General features: G+C 57.8%; 3 protein-coding genes across 11 annotated transcripts; 1 reads left to right on the plus strand and 2 right to left on the minus strand.

Moving 5' to 3' along the window:
- Window positions 1–249: 249 nt before the first annotated feature.
- Window positions 250–3,523, minus strand: FAM98C (family with sequence similarity 98 member C). Its single transcript, XM_082437857.1, has 8 exons — window positions 3,381–3,523; window positions 3,126–3,274; window positions 2,912–3,046; window positions 2,252–2,457; window positions 1,937–2,014; window positions 1,737–1,853; window positions 1,160–1,327; window positions 250–605 (listed from the first exon to the last, which is right to left on the minus strand). Exons 1-8 carry the CDS (start codon window positions 3,443–3,445, stop codon window positions 465–467), a joined length of 1,059 nt encoding a protein of 352 aa, XP_082293983.1. The 5' UTR covers window positions 3,446–3,523; the 3' UTR covers window positions 250–464.
- Window positions 3,524–5,780: 2,257 nt separating this feature from the next.
- On the minus strand, window positions 5,781–15,817 carry SPRED3 (sprouty related EVH1 domain containing 3). 8 transcript variants are annotated; one of them, XM_082437855.1, is made up of 6 exons: window positions 15,577–15,817; window positions 13,850–14,030; window positions 12,538–12,706; window positions 12,339–12,418; window positions 10,040–10,183; window positions 5,781–9,304 (listed from the first exon to the last, which is right to left on the minus strand). In XM_082437855.1, exons 2-6 carry the CDS (start codon window positions 14,024–14,026, stop codon window positions 8,639–8,641), a joined length of 1,236 nt encoding a protein of 411 aa, XP_082293981.1. In that variant the 5' UTR covers window positions 14,027–14,030; window positions 15,577–15,817; the 3' UTR covers window positions 5,781–8,638. The 8 variants fall into 8 exon arrangements, with proteins under 8 accessions (XP_082293981.1, XP_082293979.1, XP_082293976.1 ...); XM_082437853.1 differs by having other exon boundaries at window positions 13,943–14,030; window positions 15,581–15,714; XM_082437850.1 differs by having other exon boundaries at window positions 15,581–15,714.
- Window positions 15,818–16,470: 653 nt separating this feature from the next.
- On the plus strand, window positions 16,471–20,444 carry GGN (gametogenetin). Of its 2 annotated transcripts, none has more exons than XM_082439316.1 (3): window positions 16,471–16,668; window positions 17,427–19,337; window positions 20,260–20,444. In XM_082439316.1, exons 2-3 carry the CDS (start codon window positions 17,446–17,448, stop codon window positions 20,375–20,377), a joined length of 2,010 nt encoding a protein of 669 aa, XP_082295442.1. In that variant the 5' UTR covers window positions 16,471–16,668; window positions 17,427–17,445; the 3' UTR covers window positions 20,378–20,444. The 2 variants fall into 2 exon arrangements, with proteins under 2 accessions (XP_082295442.1, XP_082295443.1); XM_082439317.1 differs by having other exon boundaries at window positions 17,444–19,337.
- The last annotated feature ends 767 nt before the right edge of the window (window positions 20,445–21,211 follow it).

The raw sequence follows: 21,211 nt of genomic DNA on the forward strand, positions 1-21,211 counted from the left end.
AATGCAAGGGACATGGGTTCGATCCCTGACCTGGGAAGATCCCACATGCCGCGGAAGCAACTAAGCCCACGCGCCACAACTATTGAGCCTGCACTCTAGAGCCCACGAGCCACAACTACTGGGCCCGAGTGCCACAACTACTGAAGCCTGTGCACCTAGAGCCCATGCTCTGCAATAAGAGAAGCCACCGCGGTGAGAAGGCCATGCGCAGCAACAAAGACCTAACACAGCCAAAAATAAATAAATAAATTTTTAAAAATAAATAAATTAATTAAATTTATTTTCCAGAGAACATGGTCCTTGGTGCTTAATGGTAGATGGCGGGGGAGGACATTTGGGACCTCAGGAACAGGGGATATGGGGCTGGGGTGCCAGGTGCCAAGAGAAACCCTCACAGTGACTCCTCAGAGATTATCAACGTCAGCATCTCATGAAGGACCCCTCCCCCAACCACCAGTCCCCCTTTACTTCTTCTTCTTGCGGCCCCAGCACTGGCGGCCTGCCTTCTGCCCGCCTCTGTCCTCTCTTCTGCTCTGCCAGCTGGGCATGGGAGCCTCCAGCTCATTTGGGCGGCCCCCCCGGTCTGGAACGCTGCCCATAAGCACCTGAGAGGTGATTAGACTTGAGTTGCAGAGAAGAAAATATCTTGGACAAGGGGGCTAGAGAGCCAAGAGAACAGCATGAGGTTGAAAAAGGAAGGGCAGATGTTGGGACTTCCTTGGTGGCCCAGTGGTTAACACTCCTTACTCCCAATGCAGGCTAAATACGTAATCATTTGAACAGAGGGTAGTTTTGCTTTAAAAATGGTTAAAACCCAATACAACAGACAGGGTGAGTGGTGGGAGAGGATTCTAAGCCAAAGCAGGAGAGGTGGGCAGGGGCTCAGTAAATAGGTGGACTTTGTTCTGAAGGCACTGGGGAGCCATAGAAGGGTTTTGAGCTAGGGAGGGACATGGTCAGATGTTTGAGTTAGAAACATCCTTCTAACTGCCATGTGGAGGGGGCAGATTAGAGGTCATGAGTCCAGAGGCCAGGAACCCAAGGAGAAGGCGAGAGCAGGAGCCCAGGCAGAAGAGGACAAGGTTTGTACAAGCAAAGGCTAAAGGGCCAGTTTGAAGGCCAAGGATGCTGGGGCCCTCCCCCATCCCCAGGTGTTCACCTTGTGGATAGCACAGCAGGTCCCGCGGCGGGCAGTCTTGCTGGTGGCTGGGACAAGGCGTGACAGGTCAGCTCGAGCAGCCAGGACGTGTGCAATGGAGACATCCGATTCTGGGGTCAGAGACTCTCGAATTGGGATCAGCACTGCCTTCATGGCCTCTCCTTGGGCCTAGTGGGTAGGGGTAGACATGGAGAACGTGCCCACGAGACCTCCCCAGATGGGATCTGTAATCTTGAAAGCATCTCTTCCCGACTCAGGGCCTCACTTCCCACATCTTTTTTCTTTTTTAATATTTCATTACGTTTTTTGTTTGCTTTATCGAAGTATAGTTGATTTACAATGTTGTGCGCTTCCCACATCTTTTAATAAGGAGTATTGCTCTAAATACACTCCCAGCTCAGACCAGGGAATTCTAGAATGCCCTGGGGGCCCTGAGATTCCAGACCCCAAAACCTCACAAGATTCTAAAATGTCCTGGGCCTTCGAACCAGCAAGAGGGTCATATCCCTGGCCCTCATTTCTCCTCCCTGCAGCTGCAGCCCTCACAACTGCTCCTGCCTAGGTCTTCTGCCCACACCTCTGCCCGATCACTCCAGTGGAAAGCAGATGTTGTGAGGTCCAGGCGCTTGAGGAGGAGGCAGCGGCGGCAGCAGTACTGATCTCGCAGGCTTTGGGACAGAGACTCCAATGCTTCCTGGGGATAAAGGTCTCAGTCATGCCAGGGGTCCCCCTCACTCCCATCTCTGTTCACATACATACAGCCATACACAGCCTTACCCATCTGGGTGCATCCAGCGGGTAGCTGAGGAGGGGCTGCAGGGACCCTGCGGGCAGGGAAGGCAGCAGCTCCGCGATCTGATGAGAGAAGAAGGAGGCTGGGGTTGACTGGGCAGAGATCGGATAGACTCCTCCGTGGACCCCAGTTCCCCACGACCCTGAGGACCCCGGCCATAGAACCAAGAATGGCAGTCACAGTTCTAGGAAACATCCGTGGCTGTGCACTCCTCCCAGAGCCACTTTTGAAGAGGGGGCTGTCCCCCCCTACGAGGAGGGTGAGGTGAGCCGGGTGCGGAGGGGTCTCCAGCTCTCTACCTTGGCATGCAAGTCTCGAAGCAGCCGGCTGGCTGGGGTCCCCGGCATGGGTCTAGGCAGCCCCAGGGCTTGGAGAGTAAGGACCATTTCCTGGACCAGGCCAGATCCCTCCTCTGCCCCCTCCACACCGGACTGCTCAGGGCTGGGATCCAGACGGGATTGCAGGCGGAGGAGGCGAGCAGCCTGGACCTCTGAGCAGAGAAAGCCTAAAAGTAGGGAAAAGCAGCAGTGCAATCAAGGAGGGCTGCCACCCCACCTACCGGGGTCAAAAAGTTCAAGCGGCTTCAAAACCTCCCGCCTCCTAGTTCCGCCCACCTAGAACCCTGCTTCTACCTCCAGAATAAGCCCCACTCACTTCGAGACCCAGCTCCCTCTGCAGATTTCAAACCCTGCCCACTTCGGAACCTCCTGTCCCGCTCCGTCTAACCCAACCCACGTGAGCTTCAAGACCCACCATCAAAATACTAACCCCGCCCATCGCAGAGCCCTTAGCCTAGCCCAGTGTTCGGACACCACCCACCTCCGTCCGGTCCTCTCGCTCCTCTCAAAATTCTGGCCACGCCCCCTCGGGATCCCTGGCTCCACCTCAACGCGCAGAGCCCGCCCCCCTCGAGGCTGTAGCCTCGCCCCCTTCCGCATCCCGGCCAGCCCCCGGCTCACGAAGCAGACGCAGGCGCGCGCTGGACTCCCGCAGTGAGGCGGCGCAGTCCCCGCCGCAGAGCTCGCGGTCAGGGCAGTGCAACTCCCGCAACAGGCCGGCCAACTGTCGCAGGAATTCTTCCTCGGGAACAGGACCTGCCGGAGGCAGGAGGTGTCAGGGCGTGGCGGCGCCACCCATGGCTCCAACACTCCCAGCCTCCCGCTACATGCGTACCGTCGCCGGCGCTCAGCGCCTCCGTGCCCTCCTCTCGCTGCCGCTCCAGGGCACCCAGAGTCGCCAGCTCCGCCGCCAGCCGCGCGCACAGAGCCCTGAAGTCTGGGCACGAGTTGCCCAGCGACGCCGCCCCCGGAAAACCCTCATACCTGCGGCGCGGCCGAGGCAGCGGGAGGGGGTGGGGGAGGTTAGTAGGAATTTCTGAGGGCAAACCTGCCCCTTCCTGCACCCCCAGCCACACCCCGCTCCCCTTACCCCAGCGCCAGCAGGTCCCGGGCCACCGCGGCCCACTCCCGCTCCTCCGCCTCCGCCCCCTCCATGAAAGTGTAGCCCCTTCGCCTGGCGCGCGCTCCCCCTGCCGGTCGGTGGGAAGCTCCGCCCCAGGAGTGGCGTGCGCACCCAGCCCCCGTAACTGACCAATCAGCATCTTCATGCTAAGGGCCTTCGTCATTTCAATTGGTGCAGAAGGAGGCAGAACCCGCCCCCGGGCTCGCCTCCCTAGCCGAGCACTAGAGCGCCGCCCTTCGAGTAAGCAGTCAGGACACTGGAAAACCCCCTGGCTATGTAAATCCAAAGCGGGCGTTCTGGATCCCGGCTGTCGCGACAGACCAGCGGTGTCGCTACTGCTGCGACATAGAAGCAACTTCGGCTTCCTTTTCCTCAGCCTCCCTCAGACGCCCTCTGCTTTTAAAGCAACTTTGACCAAGTGTTGCTCTCCCAACTTCTCTCCAAGTACAGAAACTCTTTCCCTCGTTTCCTACTTAGAGTTGGAATTCTGTCAGGGACCCAGGAATCCCAGCTACACATACACACACACACACACACACACACACACACACACACACACACACACACACACGAGTTAGTCCGTTGGACCTTCACCCCTCTGCCCCCCTGAGCCTTGGAGAGAGGGAGCAGGTGCAATATACCATGGTGATTAAGAGATTGCACCCTAGGAGTGCAATCTTGTCTGCAGGCAAAGGTTAGGATCTGACTCCACCATTCACCACCATTGTGTTCCTGCCAAATTTCTTCACATCTGTGTAATGAGGGTAATAACGCCTACATTTTACAGTTGTTTGTGAGGATTAGAGTCCTGTATGTAAGTGCTTAGCAGACATCTACGGGGTACTCAATTAAAAATGACTAACATATATTGAGCATTTTGTGTGTGCTACTGGGCTAAGTATCTTATCTCTATTTTATGGAAGAGAAAACTGTGATGCAGAGAGGATGAATCACATGAGAGAGTGAATGCATGGTGGTGCCAGGACTCCAAATTCAGATCTGATTCCAAAGTCCGTGCTTTTAACCATTTAACCTATTACTATTGTTATTACTGCTCTTGTTTTTGTAGCTGTTGTTAAAATTATTGTTCTAGGTTTACTCTCTTTCCGACTCTATCCTGGTCTCCTGTAGTTTCTATAGTTCTACTGGGAGTGGGAGTGAACTGGGAGTAGAGCCTCAGGGAAGAAAAGGGCCAGAACCTGTTTCTCCAGGGCAGAGCCTACCCTTAATCTGGTTCCTCCATAGTCCTGCGTACCCCAAGGCTGGGTACTCAGGGGGCATTTGTTGACCTTAATAAAATACTAAAAATTGATCAGGCCAAAGCCTTGGAGTCATAACCTTGACTCTACTCTTTATAGTGTACTCCATATCTAAATTGGTGAACTTGACCATCAAAACAGATCCAGTATCTTGCCCACTTCTCCCCACCTCCACTGCTCTCACCCTCGTCCTGTGCACCACTGTCTCCCCTGGACCATCCCAGCAGCCTCCACCCTGTCTCCATGCCCCGTCCTCCCCGTATCTGCCCCCCCACCCCCCCACCCCAGCAGCCAATGGGAACCTATGAATACCTGAGTCAGGTTACATCCCTCCCATGCTTGGAGCCTTCCTGTAGCTCCACCTCACTCCGGGTGAGCAGAAAAGTCCATGCGGTAGCTTGCAAGGCCCCACAGATTCTCCCTGTCACCTTTCAGCCTTCATCTCCTATGCACCCTCCTCCTTGCTTCCCCCCCTCCAGCTCCCTTGATGTCCCTCAGACTCACCAGGCGTGCTCCTCCCTCAGGGCCTCGCACAACTGTCCCCTTTACCTGGAGTGCTCTTCCTGCAGACATCCACAAGACTCCCTCACCTCCTTCAGGGCTTCATTCAAATGCCAGCTCCTTAGTGGGGACTCCCTGACCACCCCGGCTACAACTGCCTGTATCCCCCATCTCCACTTTATTTTTTCTTTATATTATGTATCATTTCTAACATGTTGTTTCCTTCACTATAAGGCTCATAAGTTCCTTGTGGGAAAGGATTTTGTCTGTTCTGGCCTCGTGGCTTGAGGGATCTTAGTTTCCCAACCAGGGATTGAAACTACACCCTTGGCAGTGAAAGCGATGTGAAGTCCTAACCACTGGACCGCCAGGGAATTCCCCAATTTTTGTCTGTTCTGTTCATTGCTTTATCCCCAGCGCCTAGGGTGTCCAATAAAAAGGGTGTCCAATAAATGTAGAGTGACTGGAGGTATAAAATTCAGCTGGAGGGTCTGCTTGGGACTAAAGGATGGGAAGGGGAAAGGAGGATTTGGGTAGGGGACTGGTCTGGTGGTTCAGGAAGGTGAATGGATGGGGTGCATCAATGCAAATAAAGAACACAGGCCGAGACTTTGTCACAGACATTTCTTGGAGCCGATATCTCATGCCCCTCCCCCGATGACAAGGCTGGGTCTTCGGCCCGCATCATCCCCCACTACTTCAGCCTGCCCTGATAACAACACTGAGGTCACAGACTGGCTTAGAATCAAGATCAGGAAGATAAATGTCGGGGTGCTTCCCCCAAGTATGGGGGCCAAGCATCCAATCTGAGGGGCAAGCAGCTGGGAAATTGGGCCTGGGGGCTCCAGGGTCTGAGGTCTTCCTGGTTCCCAGGGTCATCCCTCCATGCACCCCTGATTTAGGGGTGATGAAGAGTAATCATGGATCAGAGGTGGGTATCAGCAGGGAGCAGGACTGGGAGACCTGGGAGAGGCGGTGCTGGGAGGTGGGAGCCAGGGAACCGTCCCCCAGCCCCCCACTTCATCCGCAGATCCCGCAGCACCTTACAGCACTCTGGTCCCCCGTCCCACCCCTCCCCAAAACGAGGTAGGTTAAGAATGGAGCTTCCCCCCGCCCACCACGGAAGGGAGGAGACCGAGGCACAGAGAGGGGGATGGGGACCCAGGCTGCCCCAGCCCCCAGTCCCTCCGCCCTCAGCTCTGGTGGGTCTGACAGTGATGAGAGCTGGGCAGAGTGGGGATGGGAGGGACACCCCCCTTTTCTCTCACCCATCCCAGGGTCTGCTTGAGAGAGCTGAATCTCACAGGTTCCGGATGTAATAAATAGTTAATAATTTAAAGGAAGTGACAGGAGGATCCATCCCTCTGGCCCCCTTGACCTATCCCTTGAACCCCCACAAGGCTATCCAAGTCTGGGTAATGAGGAAAGGTAAGTGCACATTTCAAGGTGCTCGGGACCAGATGCAGGTCCCAAGCCCGTACAACAATGAGATTGTGTTGCTCCAAGACCGTGATTCCCCCCACACACACCCATGCAGGAGGCCATCAGATCTGTGGTACACTAGAAGTCCCATTCCACTCAGGGGAAAGAGACCTTGGAATCCCCCTTCCCCAGAAGAGGACTCTCAATGGGCCATGAACCAGGCTTTCAAACTTTCTGAAACAACCCCCAACTCTGAAATGGAAGAGAAGGAGTTAACAGAGGGGCAGGTCATAAAAGGCTTGGACTAGGGCTAGGACTCAAAGTTGGGCTTGGAAGAGAGTCTGCAAGGCTGGGGTGTGTGTGTGTGTGTGTGTGTGTGTGTGTGGCCTTTGTGCCAGTAGAGCCATACCTAGTTGCCTTCGTGCAATGCACACCTTCCTCTGAGGGCACAGCATGGCCAGCCTCACTCACCACCTTGGCTGTGTGCCTTTGCTTCATGAACAGCCTGCACAATCATCTACAGCAATGCTGGGTCCTAGAGATGGGAGCAGGGGTGTTCTTGGGTGGTCCTGGAATCCAGGAACATTAGCTCAAAATGTTTTTTTCCCCTTAGGGTAAAGGGGTAGTTCTGTGGGATACTAGAGCATGGGCTGGAGCCCTTGGGACTAGAATTCCAGTGTCTGGGAACTTGGGGTTTCAGGGGCGTATGGATGGCAGGATTCAACCGGCAGCAGGTCTCAGGGGATGCACAAGCTGGGCCTGGGAAATATCAGGCTAGAGAGGTTTGAGTCCAAAGAAATCTGGGAGCTGAAGGTGCTAGGGTCCCGGGGAGCCTCAGATCTGTCTCTGGTATGGAGGGACCAAGGTCTTGGGTCAGGGACAATCCCAATATTGTGTACGCTTGAGTCCTGAATTTGGGGGTCAATGGCACCTTGGGGTCTTGGATCTAGTGCTCCTAAAGTACCTTGGGGTCACTCAGGGGCAAGGGGTCAGAGGTCTGAGTTGCCATGAACATCCCATCTTGTGGGAGCTGGGCTCCCAGCCTTTAGTGGATTGGGGAATCTGTGGGTACGAAGAAGCCAAAGACTCCAGGACATTCTGGAGCTTGAAATGCAAGTCCAAGGAGGATTGGAAGAGGGCTATCTGAGGGGCTGGGACCAATGTCTTGGGCCCTGAGGTGTTGGTTGCCTCCAGTCTTACATCTGCGGGACTAGGCACCTCAGAGTCCTGTATATGAAATCGAAAGCTCCTGGGAACACAGGCTTGGTGTTGGTGGTCTACAAACTTCTTTGATCCCTGGCTCACAGAGAATCTTGGAGTCTTAATTCTGGATCTTGGGCAGTGTGCGTGTGGGGAAGGGGGCTCTTAGATGGGTCTCCCAAGTCATTTGGGTCAGAGAACATCCGTTTGAGCACATCCAAGGACTCAGAGTATCTTAAGAGGATTCGGTATCTAAGAAGTCCTGGAGCCACAAGAACATCTCAGATACAGGTGCTCCGAGTTTTAGATGAGCATTCAGGAATGATCTGGGGGTGATTCTGGGTCTTAGGGTCTCAAGATCTGGGAGTAGTTGTATACAGGCAGGGTCAGGTACCGGCAACTCCTAATTCTGGGGCTGTAATTTGAGGGTTCATGGTGCCAGGCATGACTGAGTCTAGACTGGTAATTTGAACAGGGAGTCGGGATTCAGAGCCCGATTTTCAGGGATCCGTGTGCTCCCCTGCCTGCCTGAGGTGAAGAGTCTGGGCATCCCTGGAATCTCCTCAGTCTAGGCCAGAGCGGGGCGGAGTGGGGATGGAGAATGGGGACGCCAGAACTCAGGATGCCTAGGACCTCTTGGACAGACATCCCAATGAAGCTGGTTCTGGGGTCTCTCAGTCCTACATTTGGGGTCCAGGTTCCAGGTCTGGGGTCTCTCAATCCAAACTCAAGCTCCAAGTTCCGGGTGTGCCTAGGTTTGGGTTTGGGGTCCGAACGGAGTCCGGGGTCCTGGACCCTCAATTTTGGGTCCTCGGTCCGGCTACCGGACCCACCAGGCCGTCCTCACCGCGCCGCCTCCTCGTGGCGACCCCCGCAGCCTGCGCAGCCGCATCGCGCTGCGACCCAGTGGCATGCGCGCAGGGGCGCGTAGCAGCAGAGGCAGGGCACGGCGAGGGAGAGCGCAGCCAGCGCGGCCCAGCGCGCGGCGGGGCGCGGGTGGCCCGGCTCGCAGGCGCACGGGTCCGAGAAGTCGCCCTCGGCATCCGACAGGCAGTGGTAGAGCAAGCTCTCGGCGCACCACAGGCAGCTGAGACGGCGCACCAGCCGGCGACCCGGGTCCGGGGCCTCGGCGCAGCGGCCGCCACGCCCGTCGGCGCGACGGCGGAAGAGCGCGCGGCAGTGCACGCAGCGCGCCGCCTCCTCCGCCTCCGGGGAGGCCTTGGCAGGCGCAGGGGCCGGGCCGGGGCCCGGGGGTGGGCGAGCCGGGGGCGCTGGAGGCGCAGCCTCGGTGAGAGGGGCGGGCAGGGCTGTCGAGGGCCCCAGGGCTGCGCCCCTCAACGCGCCGGTCTTGGCGAAGCGCACGACGCAGGTGGATAGGGCGAGGGGTGCGGGTGGCCCAGCTCGCCGGTAATCCTCATAGCCACGGCCGCCCCAGCCCAGCCCCCCTGTCCCGGCCAGGGGCTCTGAAGGCTCCGGAATCCCCGTGAACGGTAGGAGCGGAGGGTAGCTCTGCGGGACCAAGACACAGGAGAAGAAGTTAGCGGGGTCTGTGATGCCCCACATCCCACCACAATCCATCCTGGCCTTAGAAGACCCGAAAATCCACAGAGCCAGCCACAGGCCTCATTCATCCTAGGGTCCTGCCCTGGGATCCTGACTGCCTGGGTCCGGTACTCAGACTTCTAAGTCCTCAGCCCACTCCCCTCCCAGGGACAGAGGACATCTAGGGACCGACAGAAGACTCCAGGCACCAAACCCACACCTTAAGGACCCAGTGGTCCAGGCTCTCAGTCCTGCCCTCTCTCAAGATCCGGGATCCCAGTACCCAGCCCCCTCTACTCTCAGATTCAAGACTCCTGGACCCCAGCCGTCTCCTCCTCCAGGACGCAGGAGTCTGGTCCCCAGGTCCCTTTTACCCCTTGGATACTGAGCCCCACCCCTCGTGAATTAAGCACTAAAGGACTCCTTCCACGAGTACCACCAACTTCCTAATATAGTCATTATCCGAGTCGTCCCCTAAACCTCTGTGGAACTCAGAACTTTCCAATCTCCAAGAGCGCAGGAGACGCAGGAAGCCCTCACCCAACCTTCCGAGGAACCCAGGCCTAAGCTCCCCCGCCATAAGTCAGGTCAGCCATCCCTTAGAATCTGTTTGTGGTTTCTTGCCCCTCTGCGGCCTCAGTTCCCGCCCATTTTCGGGACCCCAGCGCCCGGCCTTATTTCACCGGGGGTCGGAGGTCGCACCTGAGCTGACGAGCGGCGGCGCTGGGGGGGCGTGGCCGGCCCGAAGCCAGAAGCTGACTCCACGGTGACGATGGGGGCCGCCGCTGCGGTGGGAGGCGTCTCCTGGTGGCTGTGACTGGAGGAGGAGTCGCTGTCCACGTGGGACTGGGGGAGATTGGCGGCCTCAGAGCCGGGACCCCTGGCACAGCCGATGCCCTTACATAGACCCCCTCCCATTGTGAGCGAGGGCTCTGCGGCCAGACAGGCCTGGGTTCAAGCCCCGGCTCTGCCACTGACTGGTTGTGTGACCTCCGGCAAGTGAGCTCAGCTCTTTGAGCCTCAGTTTCCTCTCTGTAAAATGGGGATCATAATATTGTCTATTCATAACGATGTGGTTAGGACCCACTCTAAAGGGCATAAAACATGCCTGAAGTACAGGAAGAGCTGGAAATGGTTATTATTATTTGACTTTCTCTTATCTGCTCAGCTCACCAACCTACAGAACATCAAATCATCCTCCCTTCTCAGAAGCCCTCTCCCTTGGCTGTCAGCTGTCTTCCTGCCTCCTTCCCACCACCACACCTTTACTGGGGCAGTTCCACCCACCTGGAATGTGTTCCTTCCCATCCAAACCAAGCTCTGTCCTTTACGAGCTTCTCAGACCCTTGGTTTCCTTTCTGTAACTTGGGAATAATTCCCACCTCATCCGATTACTATCTTCAGTAAACATTCATTGAGCACCCACGACATGCCAGGCTCACAGAGGCCATTGGGAGGGTGTGAGATGGAGCATGGAGAGCACAGCACCTTTCCTGAGTAAGTGCTCAATAAGTGGGACCTGTCTGTGTGACTTTGTAGACCCACCTGCATCTCCCATTACCCTGGGAATCCCCCTTTTCTGCCCAGGGAACCAGTTTTGTTCCTCCAAGTGTTCTCGAGCAACCCCCACTGTACCCCAGCAAGTGCCAAATCGAATCCGACATTCTGTGCATTTATTCATTCAATCAATTTATTCAACACATATTTACTGAACACTTACTGTCTACCAGGCACTGTTTTAAGCATTGAAGATGCAGCAAGAAAGCAACAAAAGATCCTTGCCCTCCTGGAGCTGACATGCTAGCATGAGAGATGGACAGTAAAGTCATTGATAATAAAACTGTCTATTGGGAGAGGAAATAAGAAAAATATCTTAGAAGATGGGGATAAAGAGTAGGATAAGGAGCATTGGGAGATTTCAAACCGGTTACTCAGGGAGGGCCTCACTAAGGTGATGTGTGTGCAAAGCCCTGAAGGAAATAAGGGAATAAGCCATGTGGAAATTTGGGGAAGAGTGTTCTAAGACAGAGGACCAGCGAGTGCAAAGGCGCTGAGACAGGAATGTGCCTGCCCTTTTGGAGTACCAGTAGGAGGCCAGTGTGGCTGGAGCCAAGCGAGCATGAGGGAGAGTAATAGGAGGCCAGATTATGTGGGATCTTACGTGCCACTGTGAGGACTTTGTCCTTTACCACGAGATGGAGCCTGGGTAGGGTTGTAAGTGGGAGATATCCATAATTTGACTTAGATGTCAATCGGGTCCCTCTGGCTGTGTGTGGGGAAAGGAGATGGTGGGGAGGGGGCAGTTGATGATGAGCAGCTGATGAGATGGTCCAGTGGGGAGATGAGGTTGAACAGTAACCAGGTTGGAGGCACACTCCGATCATTTTGAAAGTGGAACCAGGGAATTCCCTGGAGGTCCAGTGGTTAGGACTCAGCGCTGTCACTGCCAGGGCCTGGGTTCAATCCCCAGTCCGGGAACTAAGATCCCACATGCCATGCGGTGCGGCCAAATTAAAAAAAAAAAAGAAAGTGGAGCCAATATTTGCTGACAGATTAGATGAGGGGCATAAAAGAGGAGAGGAGGCAAGGATGACTCCAAGGTTTGTACCCCTGAGAAGGATGGATTTCCCATTAATTTGTTCACCCATTTACTTTTAAGATTTATTAATTTTTATAGTGTACCTTAAATTTTTTTCTGCCTTTCCACACTAGAATAGAAGCTCCTCGAGGAAAGGGATTTTGTTTTGTTCACTGATGTATCCCCAGTGCTTAAAACACTTCTTATTCAAGGTGTTCAATAAATACCCTTGAATGAACGTATAAATCAAGATAGAACAGAAAAACTAGAATAACTGGGATCAAAGTTGACACTATTGTTTGGGCCCAAATTCGTGTCCCCAGCACGTGGCATGGCGCTGGATACACAGTAGGTGCTCAAGAATGTTTGTAGCATAGAAAGAAACCCCTGCCCTCCCAGCAGAGCTGCATCCTGGAGACTCACCGTCAGAGGGCAGGGAGTGTCTGCGGTATCCTGGGAAGGGGAGGAGGAAGAGGAGGAGGAGGAGGAGGGGGTGAGCGAGCCTGGGGCAGGGAGAAAGGCAGAGAGTGAGTTCCCTGGGCCCAGCTTCTCCCACCCCCCCACCCCAGCTCCCCCCCCGCCCACCCCCCCGCCACCAATGCCCACCACCTGCGCCACTCACCTCGACCCAGTGCAGCCAGCGCTGCCAGCAGGCTCTTCTGGAACTCATCAGCCTCTGCCGGACTCTGAAACGTCAGCCCAAACTTGCAGTCACCCAGGCTCCAGTGATGGAAGATGGGGTTCACCTTGTTGTAAACCAAGCCTGGCCGCAGGGTACACTCCAAGGTAGTCTGAGGGGGGCAGGAAGGGGCCAGGTCAGATACCCTCTTCCAGCCATGCCTGTGACTTCCCCAGACTCTATACCAGAGCATCCCACAAACCTCATTTCTCAATCCTAGGTGTACCCTTGAACCCTGATCAACACCCCAATACCACTCCCCAACTTTACTGAGCACACCTCTGATACTCCAATATTTCCCCCAAACCCCTTGATCCCTACATTTTCCTAACCATCCCCCGCCCCATATCTCAATAGGAATCCCAAATTTTATTGAATGCTTCAAAAAATGAGTCAGCCTCTTTCTGATAGCCAATATCCCCCATTTGACTCAATCATACTCCCCAAATTTTACTGAACATCTCAAAATGTTATTGTTAGTACCCTTCTGATGCCCCAATAAGCTCCCCAAATATTATCCCCAAATTCTTAACAAACTCCCACAGATTTCCCCTCAGATGCTGGTCAACACCCTGGAAGTTCCCTCATCTTCTTGCCCAACACCACTATATTCTTTCACACCATTTCAAACCCCCCTACATTGTTCCTTCTGATCCTTGCTCTGAAATTCAACCCTTACCCCAAGCCTTTTCAAACGATCCAAACCTTTCTACTACATCCCCAGCTGAAACGTCAACATTCTCTTTCCATTTCAGGCCAGACAGCCCAGAACATTCCTGCTGAACCCACATTAGGATTGTAAACCCTATTGGACACTTCCAGACGGTCCCCCCACCAAATGCCTCCATATACTTAGGCAGACAGGGGCCAGTGGTGTAAAATCCTCGTGGTGAGGATCTCTGAGCAAGATGGAGCCACGGGGAGGGTTCTGAGCCGAGGAGGGATATGATCTGAGTCAGGTGTTAGCCCAGCCCCTTTTGAACAGACTGAGGTTGGGGGAGGGAGCAGGAGCAGGGCAAGGAGACCAGTGCGGAGGCTGCTGTGACAGTCCAGCAGGCAATGGCAGCGGACAGGACCTGCTTAATACCCCAAATAGTCCCAAAACTCCCCACTCTCAGACAGAGGACAGATGTACTTTCAACTCTATCCCACACCCCGGTGCTGGGAGATGACCTGACCTCACCTCTACATCCCCAGTCCCATTCCCCTACTTCCCCACACCCGCACCCTACCCCCACGCCCCAGGGTGGCTCACTTTCTGGTCCCGGAGGCGCTCCCCGTGGATGACGTAGTGCCCCTGGCGGGCCCCCCCCTCGGGCCTGGCCCCTCGGACCCGACATACGCTCACCTGGCTGAGGCCCCCGCCCCCCACAGGCAGCCAGCCCCCACTGGAGTCATCTCGGGCCATCACCACGGCTCGGACCCGAACCATGTACCTGGAGGAGGTGGGGGGACAGGGACAACAGGGTCAGTGAGCGTCAATCCTGCTCTCCTATTCAGTGTTCCCCCAACCCTCATCTCTGCTCTTCATCCCTCACAGCTGGATCTACTGCACCCTTAGCCACCCATACTCACCTTACTTTCCACACCCACCTCCTCCCCTAGGCCCACTGTCTCCCCATACCCGTCACCTCTCTTATGCCCACCTTCTTCCAGCATGGCTTCTTTCTTCCTTTTGCCATCTCTTTTCTCCCATGCCTACCTTCTTCTCCATATCTACCTTTTTTCTCCATACCCACCTTTCCTCCCTTTCCCCATCTTTCCCATCCTCACCCCCATAGCTTTGCTCTTCCACTTCCCTTCCTCCTCCTGCTCATCCCCTATCAACCCTGTCTCCTTCTCCTCCCTCAGCACGTACCCACAGCCCCACCCATCGTCCCCCTCACAGCTGGGTGCCTGCGCATATGTATTTTCTTAGAGCCCATCAACTCAGCTCCAGTCCCCCCTACACTGCCTCCGCACCCTGCCGCCCAGGCCACTGGCTGGGTGAGAAACCCAGGTTCTCTTCCCCCCCACCCCTTCCCGGATTTATGAATGAGACCGGATGCAAAGCTCACTGAGTCACCCAGCAACGGGAGATGGGCAGGGAGCAAGGAGAGAACCAGAAATGGCCAGAGACAGGCCGAAAGGGAGATGGAGGCAGAGGAAGCCAGAAACGGGCGACCGAGACACATCCAGAGAGCATTTCATTCACAAAAATCAAGCCTGCTCCCTCAGGCCCCTGCCGAGGAAAGGCAAGGGGCAGAGATTGCGGGGGGTGGGGGCGGGGGGAATTGATCCCTCCTCCTCTCCTTCCCCGCCCCAGCATCCTTCAGAACCATCTTACCCCGCCCCCCAGCTCAAGGGACTTAGCCCTCCGCCCAGTAATCGGGATCAGCGTCCAACCCCTCACTACCGCCGAGCGCAGGGACCTTGGCGCCCCAGACTTAGGGACCCCAGCAACGAGGTCTAGCCCCTTCCCCCACCTGCAGGCTGCCGGGTTTCCCCAGCCCTTGGGGAGGGGAAGGGGCGGCCGCAGCGCCCCCAGCCCCCTTTTCTCAATGGGATGGGATTTTGTGAATGAGCAGTCACGTGACGCTGCTTCCTTTGTCCGCCCGCCTCCCCCGACAACAGGTGAAGCAGAGAAAGAGGGCAGGGGTCCCCACCGCACCAGGGCCTACTGGGATGGGACGCCGGGATTTCTGGATGCCCTACGCTCCCCACACATCTGTTTCCCGGGGGGAGTGGTCCCCTGAGTTCCCCAATGGTGAGGGTCCAGTACGGAAATTTATGAATGGGGCGTCCTCCGAGGAAGTCCGGGCCCCCCAAATGGACACTGGTACCCCAAATGGCTGCCGCGCAGTTTGGGGGCCCCCACCCCCTTGTCCTTCCAGCCAGGGTCTGGGGGGCGCCCCGGTGGGCAGGAGGCGCAGCGCGGTGCCGTCTGCCCCCTCACCGTGACAGGCGGTCTGTCAGCCCCCGCCCCCTCGCCCCCCTCTGCACCTGCCTGCGAGGCTCCGGCCGGGCTCCGAGCGGTGGCGACGTGGCCTCCTCCTCCTCCTCCTCCTCCTCCTGTTCGCTCCGGCTCCCTCGCTGGCTCCGGCGGCGCTAGAGACGGGCACCGGGAGCCGGGGCGAGGGGGGAGGGAGGGGGAACCTGAAAGATGGGTGGGGGGGAGGGGGCGGCTTGGGGGAGGGGTAAGCGCGAGGCAGGCGCACTTGCCCGCTGGGTCCTAGAGCCCGGCACTGGCTCTAGCGAACAGCCCCCCAGCCCGCATTTTCTCAGGATCCAGAGAGGATCCCTTACTTTCCCACCCATCCGCGCCATTGGTCCCTGAGGATATGGGGACGGGGTCCGGGACGGAGCCTGGTCTCAAGGTTCTAAAGAGGCGAGGGTCTAAGTTTTGGGTTCTAAATGGGAGGGGCTGGGTGCCTGGCTAGGTTAGAAAAGGGGTGGGGCAAGAAGGGAGCATTTCCAAGGAGGCGGGGTCGGAGGACCTGGGGGAAGGAGAGGGGGAAGGAGAGGGTGAGGACGCCGAAGGCGCGGACAAGCGCGTGCGTCAAGAAAGGGGCGGGTCCACGGAGGAAGGGCCTTCTGGGCGGGCCCGAGGAAGGAGAGGGTCTAGGGAAGAGAGGTTGCCAAGTCCTAAGAGGGCGGAGCTTATAAGTAAATTGTCTTTAGGGGCTGGACGACGGAGAGCTCCAAAAGGGAGGAGCTACGTAGCAGTGTTTGTAATGGGCGGGGCTTCGGGAGAGAGACTAACGGAGAGGGGCGGGGCATTATAAAGGGGAGGGGCTTAAAACGTTCTATAGGGGTGGGGCCTAGGACTACAAGGCTTGGGGGCGGGGAAGAAGACTCCCTAGTATTTCAAAGGGAGAACCAGGTTCGTAAGGGGCCGTGCCCAAGCTGGTTCAAGGAGGGCGGGGCCTCGAGCCCGGGGGCGTGGCCTAGATCTCGGGGTCCGCCCTCGCAGTCTCGCCCACTTGCCTTCACCCGCACCCCCGTTCTTTTCGGTTATTTTCTGCTACGGCCGTTCCCCGCCCTGCCCTGGGCCCAGGGGGCCGCGGTCTGAACTTTGGTCAGCTGGAGGAGTCGGTGAGTGGGATCCTCTGAGCGAAGGAGTAGCCAGGACGGAGCTTGGGTAAAGGGGTGGGGCCTGAGTGTGAGGCCTGCAGCTAGACCAGGAGCGGGAAAAGAAATTTAGGACTAAAGCCTGGGAAGAGGGCAGGACCAAATGATCAACACAGAGAGAGAGATCTGAGGGTTAGAGGTGGTGACTGAGCGGTTAGCCTGACAAGAATACCGGGAATTTGTTAAGCGGAGGCGGGGCCAGACCTGGGGCGGGGGGTGTTGAGAAGGCCAGATTCCCTGACAATCGGGGCAGGACCAGAAGGCGGGGGCGGGGCCTGGGCCTCTGGAGCCTGGAGTCCGCGGAGAAAAGCTTGAACTCTTTGTAGGTCTTATAGGCTACAGAGCACAACCATCATGAGTGATGTGGCCTGAATGACTGACAGGAAAGCGGGCAAGACCTGTGTCTTGGAGCTTAGAGACCTGAGACGTGGTCAAAGTGTAGGGATGTGATATGAGGGACCAGCCAGGGAGACAGGGACCCAACCTTAGTACACTAGGAGGATGGAGGACTAAGTATCTGAACAGCAACTGTATGGGGCCACAGGGAAGAAGATGTGAACATCAAGAGTCACGGAACAGGAATGCGGGGAGAGACTAGTGCCTGAGTGGATCTTGGAGGACAAGGGCGGGGCCGGTGCTGACGGATAGGACCAAGTACAGCCAGCCTCGTGGGGACCCCACAGCCCTGGCAGATTGACTGGCGGAAGTTTTTCTGACCACAGTCCCCGACCTCCGTCAGAAATGGGGAACGTGCAGTCGGAGCCGTCCGCGGGCGGGGGCTCCCGAAAAGAGCAGGCCTCGGACCGGTCCTCCAACTCCCGCCGGACATCACTTGTGGAGCCCGAGAGGACCCCCTCCTCCCCGGCCATGCGCCTGGCTCGCGGGCTGGGCGTCTGGTTCCCTGGCAGCTCCGCGCCCCCGGGACTCCTGGTACCCCCGGAGCCCCAGGCCTCACCCTCACCCCTGCCCCTGACCTTAGAACTGCCCTCGCCAGTGACGCCCCCTTCAGAGGAGGCGACTGCGGCCGCGGTCTCCACACCACCCCCGCCCCCCGTGGGGACCCTGCTGCCCGCGCCGTCTAAGTGGCGAAAACCCACGGGCACTCCGGTGCCCCGGATCCGCGGTCTGCTGCAGGCGAGCCATCGCGGCCAGGGCGACCCTCCCAACCTCCGCCCGCTGCCGCCGCCGCCCCGGCAACTAACCGGAGAGGACCCCGACCCTGTCCCGAGGGCCCCATCCCCGACTCCGCCGCCCTTGGAGCCGCGGAAGCCGCCACTACCGACACCTTCCGACCCGCAGCCCCCGGAACGCAGAATCACTCCTGCTCTGGCCACATCCGCCGCAACCCCTACAGAAAGCCAGGCCAGGCACGGTAGCGAGGGCCAGACGGCCGGCGAAGCCCGCAGAGGGGCACCTCCCCAAGCAGGCGAGGGCGAAATGGCCCGGTCTGTGGCCTCCGAGCCCGGCCTGAGCCTGTTGTGTAAAGTCACCTTCAAGTCGGGGCCCCAGCTGTCCCCTGCGGCTGCGTCGAGTTCCTTAGCGGCCAAAGCCTCTCTCGGGGGCAGCGGCGGAGGAGGACTCTTCTCCGCCGCCTCGGGCGCCATCTCCTACGCTGAGGTCCTGAAGCAGGGACCTCTGGCTCCTGAGGCCTCTCGCCCCTCGGGAGAGGTCCCTCGGGGAACTCAGGAAGCAGAGGGCGGTGATGGAGACGGCGAGGGGTGTTCTGGACCACCCTCGGCGCCTGCGTCCCACGCCCGGACCCTTACTCCTCCATCCTACACCACCTTCCCAGGCTCGAAGCCCAAATTTGACTGGGTGATCCCCCCTGATGGCCCTGAACGCCACTTTCGCTTCAGTGGAGCTGGCGGAGGCGTCGGGGCGCCCCGACGGCGCGCAGTCGCGCTCTCAGGGCCCAGGGGCTCCCCGCAGCCTGCGGCAGGGCAGATGCATCCACCTTCCGGGCCCCGGAGGCCCGCACCCGCCTTGCTGGCGCCGCCTGTGTTCATCTTCCCGGCGCCCACCAATGGCGAGACTGTGCGCCCCGGGCCTCCCAGCCCGCAAGAGTTGCTGCTGCCGCCGCCGCCAGCGCCGCAGCACCCGCCAGCGCCGCAGCACCCACCCGCGCCACCACCCACGCCGCCTCCCGCGCCGCAGCCGCCCGTGCTCCAGCCAACGCCGCTGCCCGTGGCGCTCCCGCCCACACCAAGCCCTGGCCACTTGGAGTCGGCCGTGGCTCCCGCTCCGGCTCCCTCTCTGCCCCTCGCCTTGGCCGCTGACCAGGCCCCAGGCCCGGCCCCACCCCCGGCTCCAGCTCCCACCGTGGCTGAGCCATCCCCACCTGCGGCCGCGCCCGTCAAGGTCCGCACGCGCCGGAACAAGGGTCCCCGCGCAGCCCGGGCCGCTCCGCGTGAGAATGGCGCGCCTGGAGATGGTTCTCGCGAATGTACTGCAACTACTGTGACTGACAGCGGTGGTGGAGGGGGTGGTGGCAGCGGGGCTCCTCCAGCGGGGACGGTTAACTCGGGCGCCGCGCGCCACTGGCCATCCTTCCAGGTGCTTAACTCTTGTCCCTTCAAGTGTTACTGCCGCCACCAGCCACGCCATCGCCGCCTGCCACGCAACGTGTCTGCCTGGTGAGGGGAGGTCGAGGAGTAGGGAGGGGAGGCATACCCTTCCAAGTCCTGAACCCGACTTTCCTGGAGTGCCCCATTCAACCCTTTGGCGTCCTGACCCCAGCTGACCCTAGACCCTCCCCTTGGCTGCATCTCAAACCCAGCTGAGCTCCAACCCTTCAGAACCAAGAGGAGCCTTGGTATCATGCTGATCCCTGACAGAGAACACCTTGGCCCCGCTCCTTAGTATCCAGACCTCCAACGTGACCCTTGGCCCTCTTATTGCTCTCTGGAGCCATCACGGAGGGAGAACTGGTCCCAGCTGGCCTGACCCTATTCACTGCCTTGACCCTGTCCCTGATGACATCAAGAAGGACCACATCCCAGGCTCTTCAGGGATGGGGTGGGAGATGATGGTCTTCTGGAACCAAACGGGTATAAATGCAGGCCTCCAAAGGAAGCCCCAGGCCTAGCCCCCCAGACTCCTTACCCCTCCAGCCTTTGGCACCTTCTCCCGACTGACCCAAGACTTTGACCGCCAGAGGGCACTGATATCCCAGTCCTTGTGGTGCAGAGGTTACTCCTGATTCCGCAGATTCAGGGGAGACACTGCATCCTCCAGTTACCTCTCCTTCACCCCTAAATCTCAGGATCTGGTCATCAGGGTCTGTCTGACCCTGGCTCCTGAGGAACCTGAATAACTGGGAGACCCTCTGCCCTGGTACCTCTGGGGCTCAGCTGGGACCTGAAGGGGGAGTTGGGAGAACTACTATCACCAACCCTCAGCCCCCTTTCCTACTAAGTTTAAGTGGATACAGCCCTGCCCTAAACTACCTTTGGGATATTCAGACATGGTCCCTTATACAGATGGAGAAAGTGGAGCCTAGAAGGGGTAAGGGCCTGGCCACATAGCCAGGTCCTGAAGATTCTACCCTCTCCCTAGGCTGAGCACACCCACCAACCACCTGAGTGAGCCACGCTGGGTCACCACCATCACGCTGGCCGGCTCCCTGGTAGCTGGGCTGGAGCACTACGACTTGCAGGCTACCCATTCCAACTGAGTGCAGTCTGCTCAACGCCCTCTGCCTTCCTCTCCTTGACAATAAAATAACCATCCAGATGCCTAGATGCCTAGATGTCTGTCAGTCACTGGCTAAGGGTTGAAGGGGTGGGGCGGGGCAGAGGTCTCCATGAAAGCACCACATCCTGGCCACAGGAGGCTGGCCCCAGACTAGCAATAAGAGAGGTTCCATTCATCCAGCACGTGGACTGATGCACCCAGGGGTGAGATGTTCTCATTCCCCTTAATACCATCAGCCCCATTTCCAAGCCGATCTGGTGCCAAGCACAGGGGTTCAGTGCAAATCACTCTGGAAAGCAGGAATGATCATTCCCTTTCTGCAGCTGGGGAAACCGACTCTAGGAGACTTTCTTGAAAATCCCACAAACCACAAATGGCTCAGCCAGATTTGGACTCTGCCTTAAACACCTTCTTGAGAACTTCAAGGCAGGAAACAGGCTGGGAGGTGCAGGAGGTCATAAGTCACAGCACTGGCTCAGAAGAGTGGGAACCAAGGCAAGCCCATGGCAGGGCCCATGCCTTTTGTTCCACAGAGGTCCATTTAGCATGTCATTTTAAAAAACTGGTTTAATTCATTGCAAACATTTTTCAAAATCAGGACACTTCGCCCCCTTCACTGAAACACTGATACGTTGGTCTGGCCTTTCTGTGTGTCCACAGCTGCCTGCAACAGTCCCTCTACCCGGGGCCTGTGCTCCCCCCGCTGTGCCACTGGGCCCCCACAGTGGACATCTGCGTTTGAGACCTCGAGCAATGGCCACTGGACGGAGGCTGACCCAGGGTTATCTCAGACCTCCTAGGGCCCCCAAACCTC

The sequence above is a fragment of the Balaenoptera physalus genome, assembly GCF_965194825.1.
Source record: "Balaenoptera physalus genome assembly, chromosome: 19".
NCBI classification, from domain to species: Eukaryota; Metazoa; Chordata; class Mammalia; order Artiodactyla; family Balaenopteridae; genus Balaenoptera; species Balaenoptera physalus.

Coding starts and splice junctions, on each gene's coding strand:
- FAM98C (XM_082437857.1), bottom strand. CDS start 3,445: ATGGAGGGGGCGGAGGCGGAGGAGCGGGAGTGGGCCGCGGTGGCCCGG. Junction 3,275..3,380: donor CGGGACCTGCTGGCGCTGGG/GTAAGGGGAGCG, acceptor GCCGCGCCGCAG/GTATGAGGGTTTTCCGGGGG. Junction 606..1,159: donor CCTGCTGTGCTATCCACAAG/GTGAACACCTGG, acceptor ATCACCTCTCAG/GTGCTTATGGGCAGCGTTCC.
- GGN (XM_082439316.1), top strand. CDS start 17,446: ATGGGGAACGTGCAGTCGGAGCCGTCCGCGGGCGGGGGCTCCCGAAAA. Junction 19,338..20,259: donor CCACGCAACGTGTCTGCCTG/GTGAGGGGAGGT, acceptor CCCTCTCCCTAG/GCTGAGCACACCCACCAACC.
- SPRED3 (XM_082437849.1), bottom strand. CDS start 14,308: ATGGAGAAGAAGGTAGGCATGGGAGAAAAGAGATGGCAAAAGGAAGAA. Junction 14,031..14,240: donor AGAAGCCATGCTGGAAGAAG/GTGGGCATAAGA, acceptor CACCTCCTCCAG/GTACATGGTTCGGGTCCGAG. Junction 9,305..10,039: donor GCCGCCGCTCGTCAGCTCAG/GTGCGACCTCCG, acceptor TTGGTCCCGCAG/AGCTACCCTCCGCTCCTACC.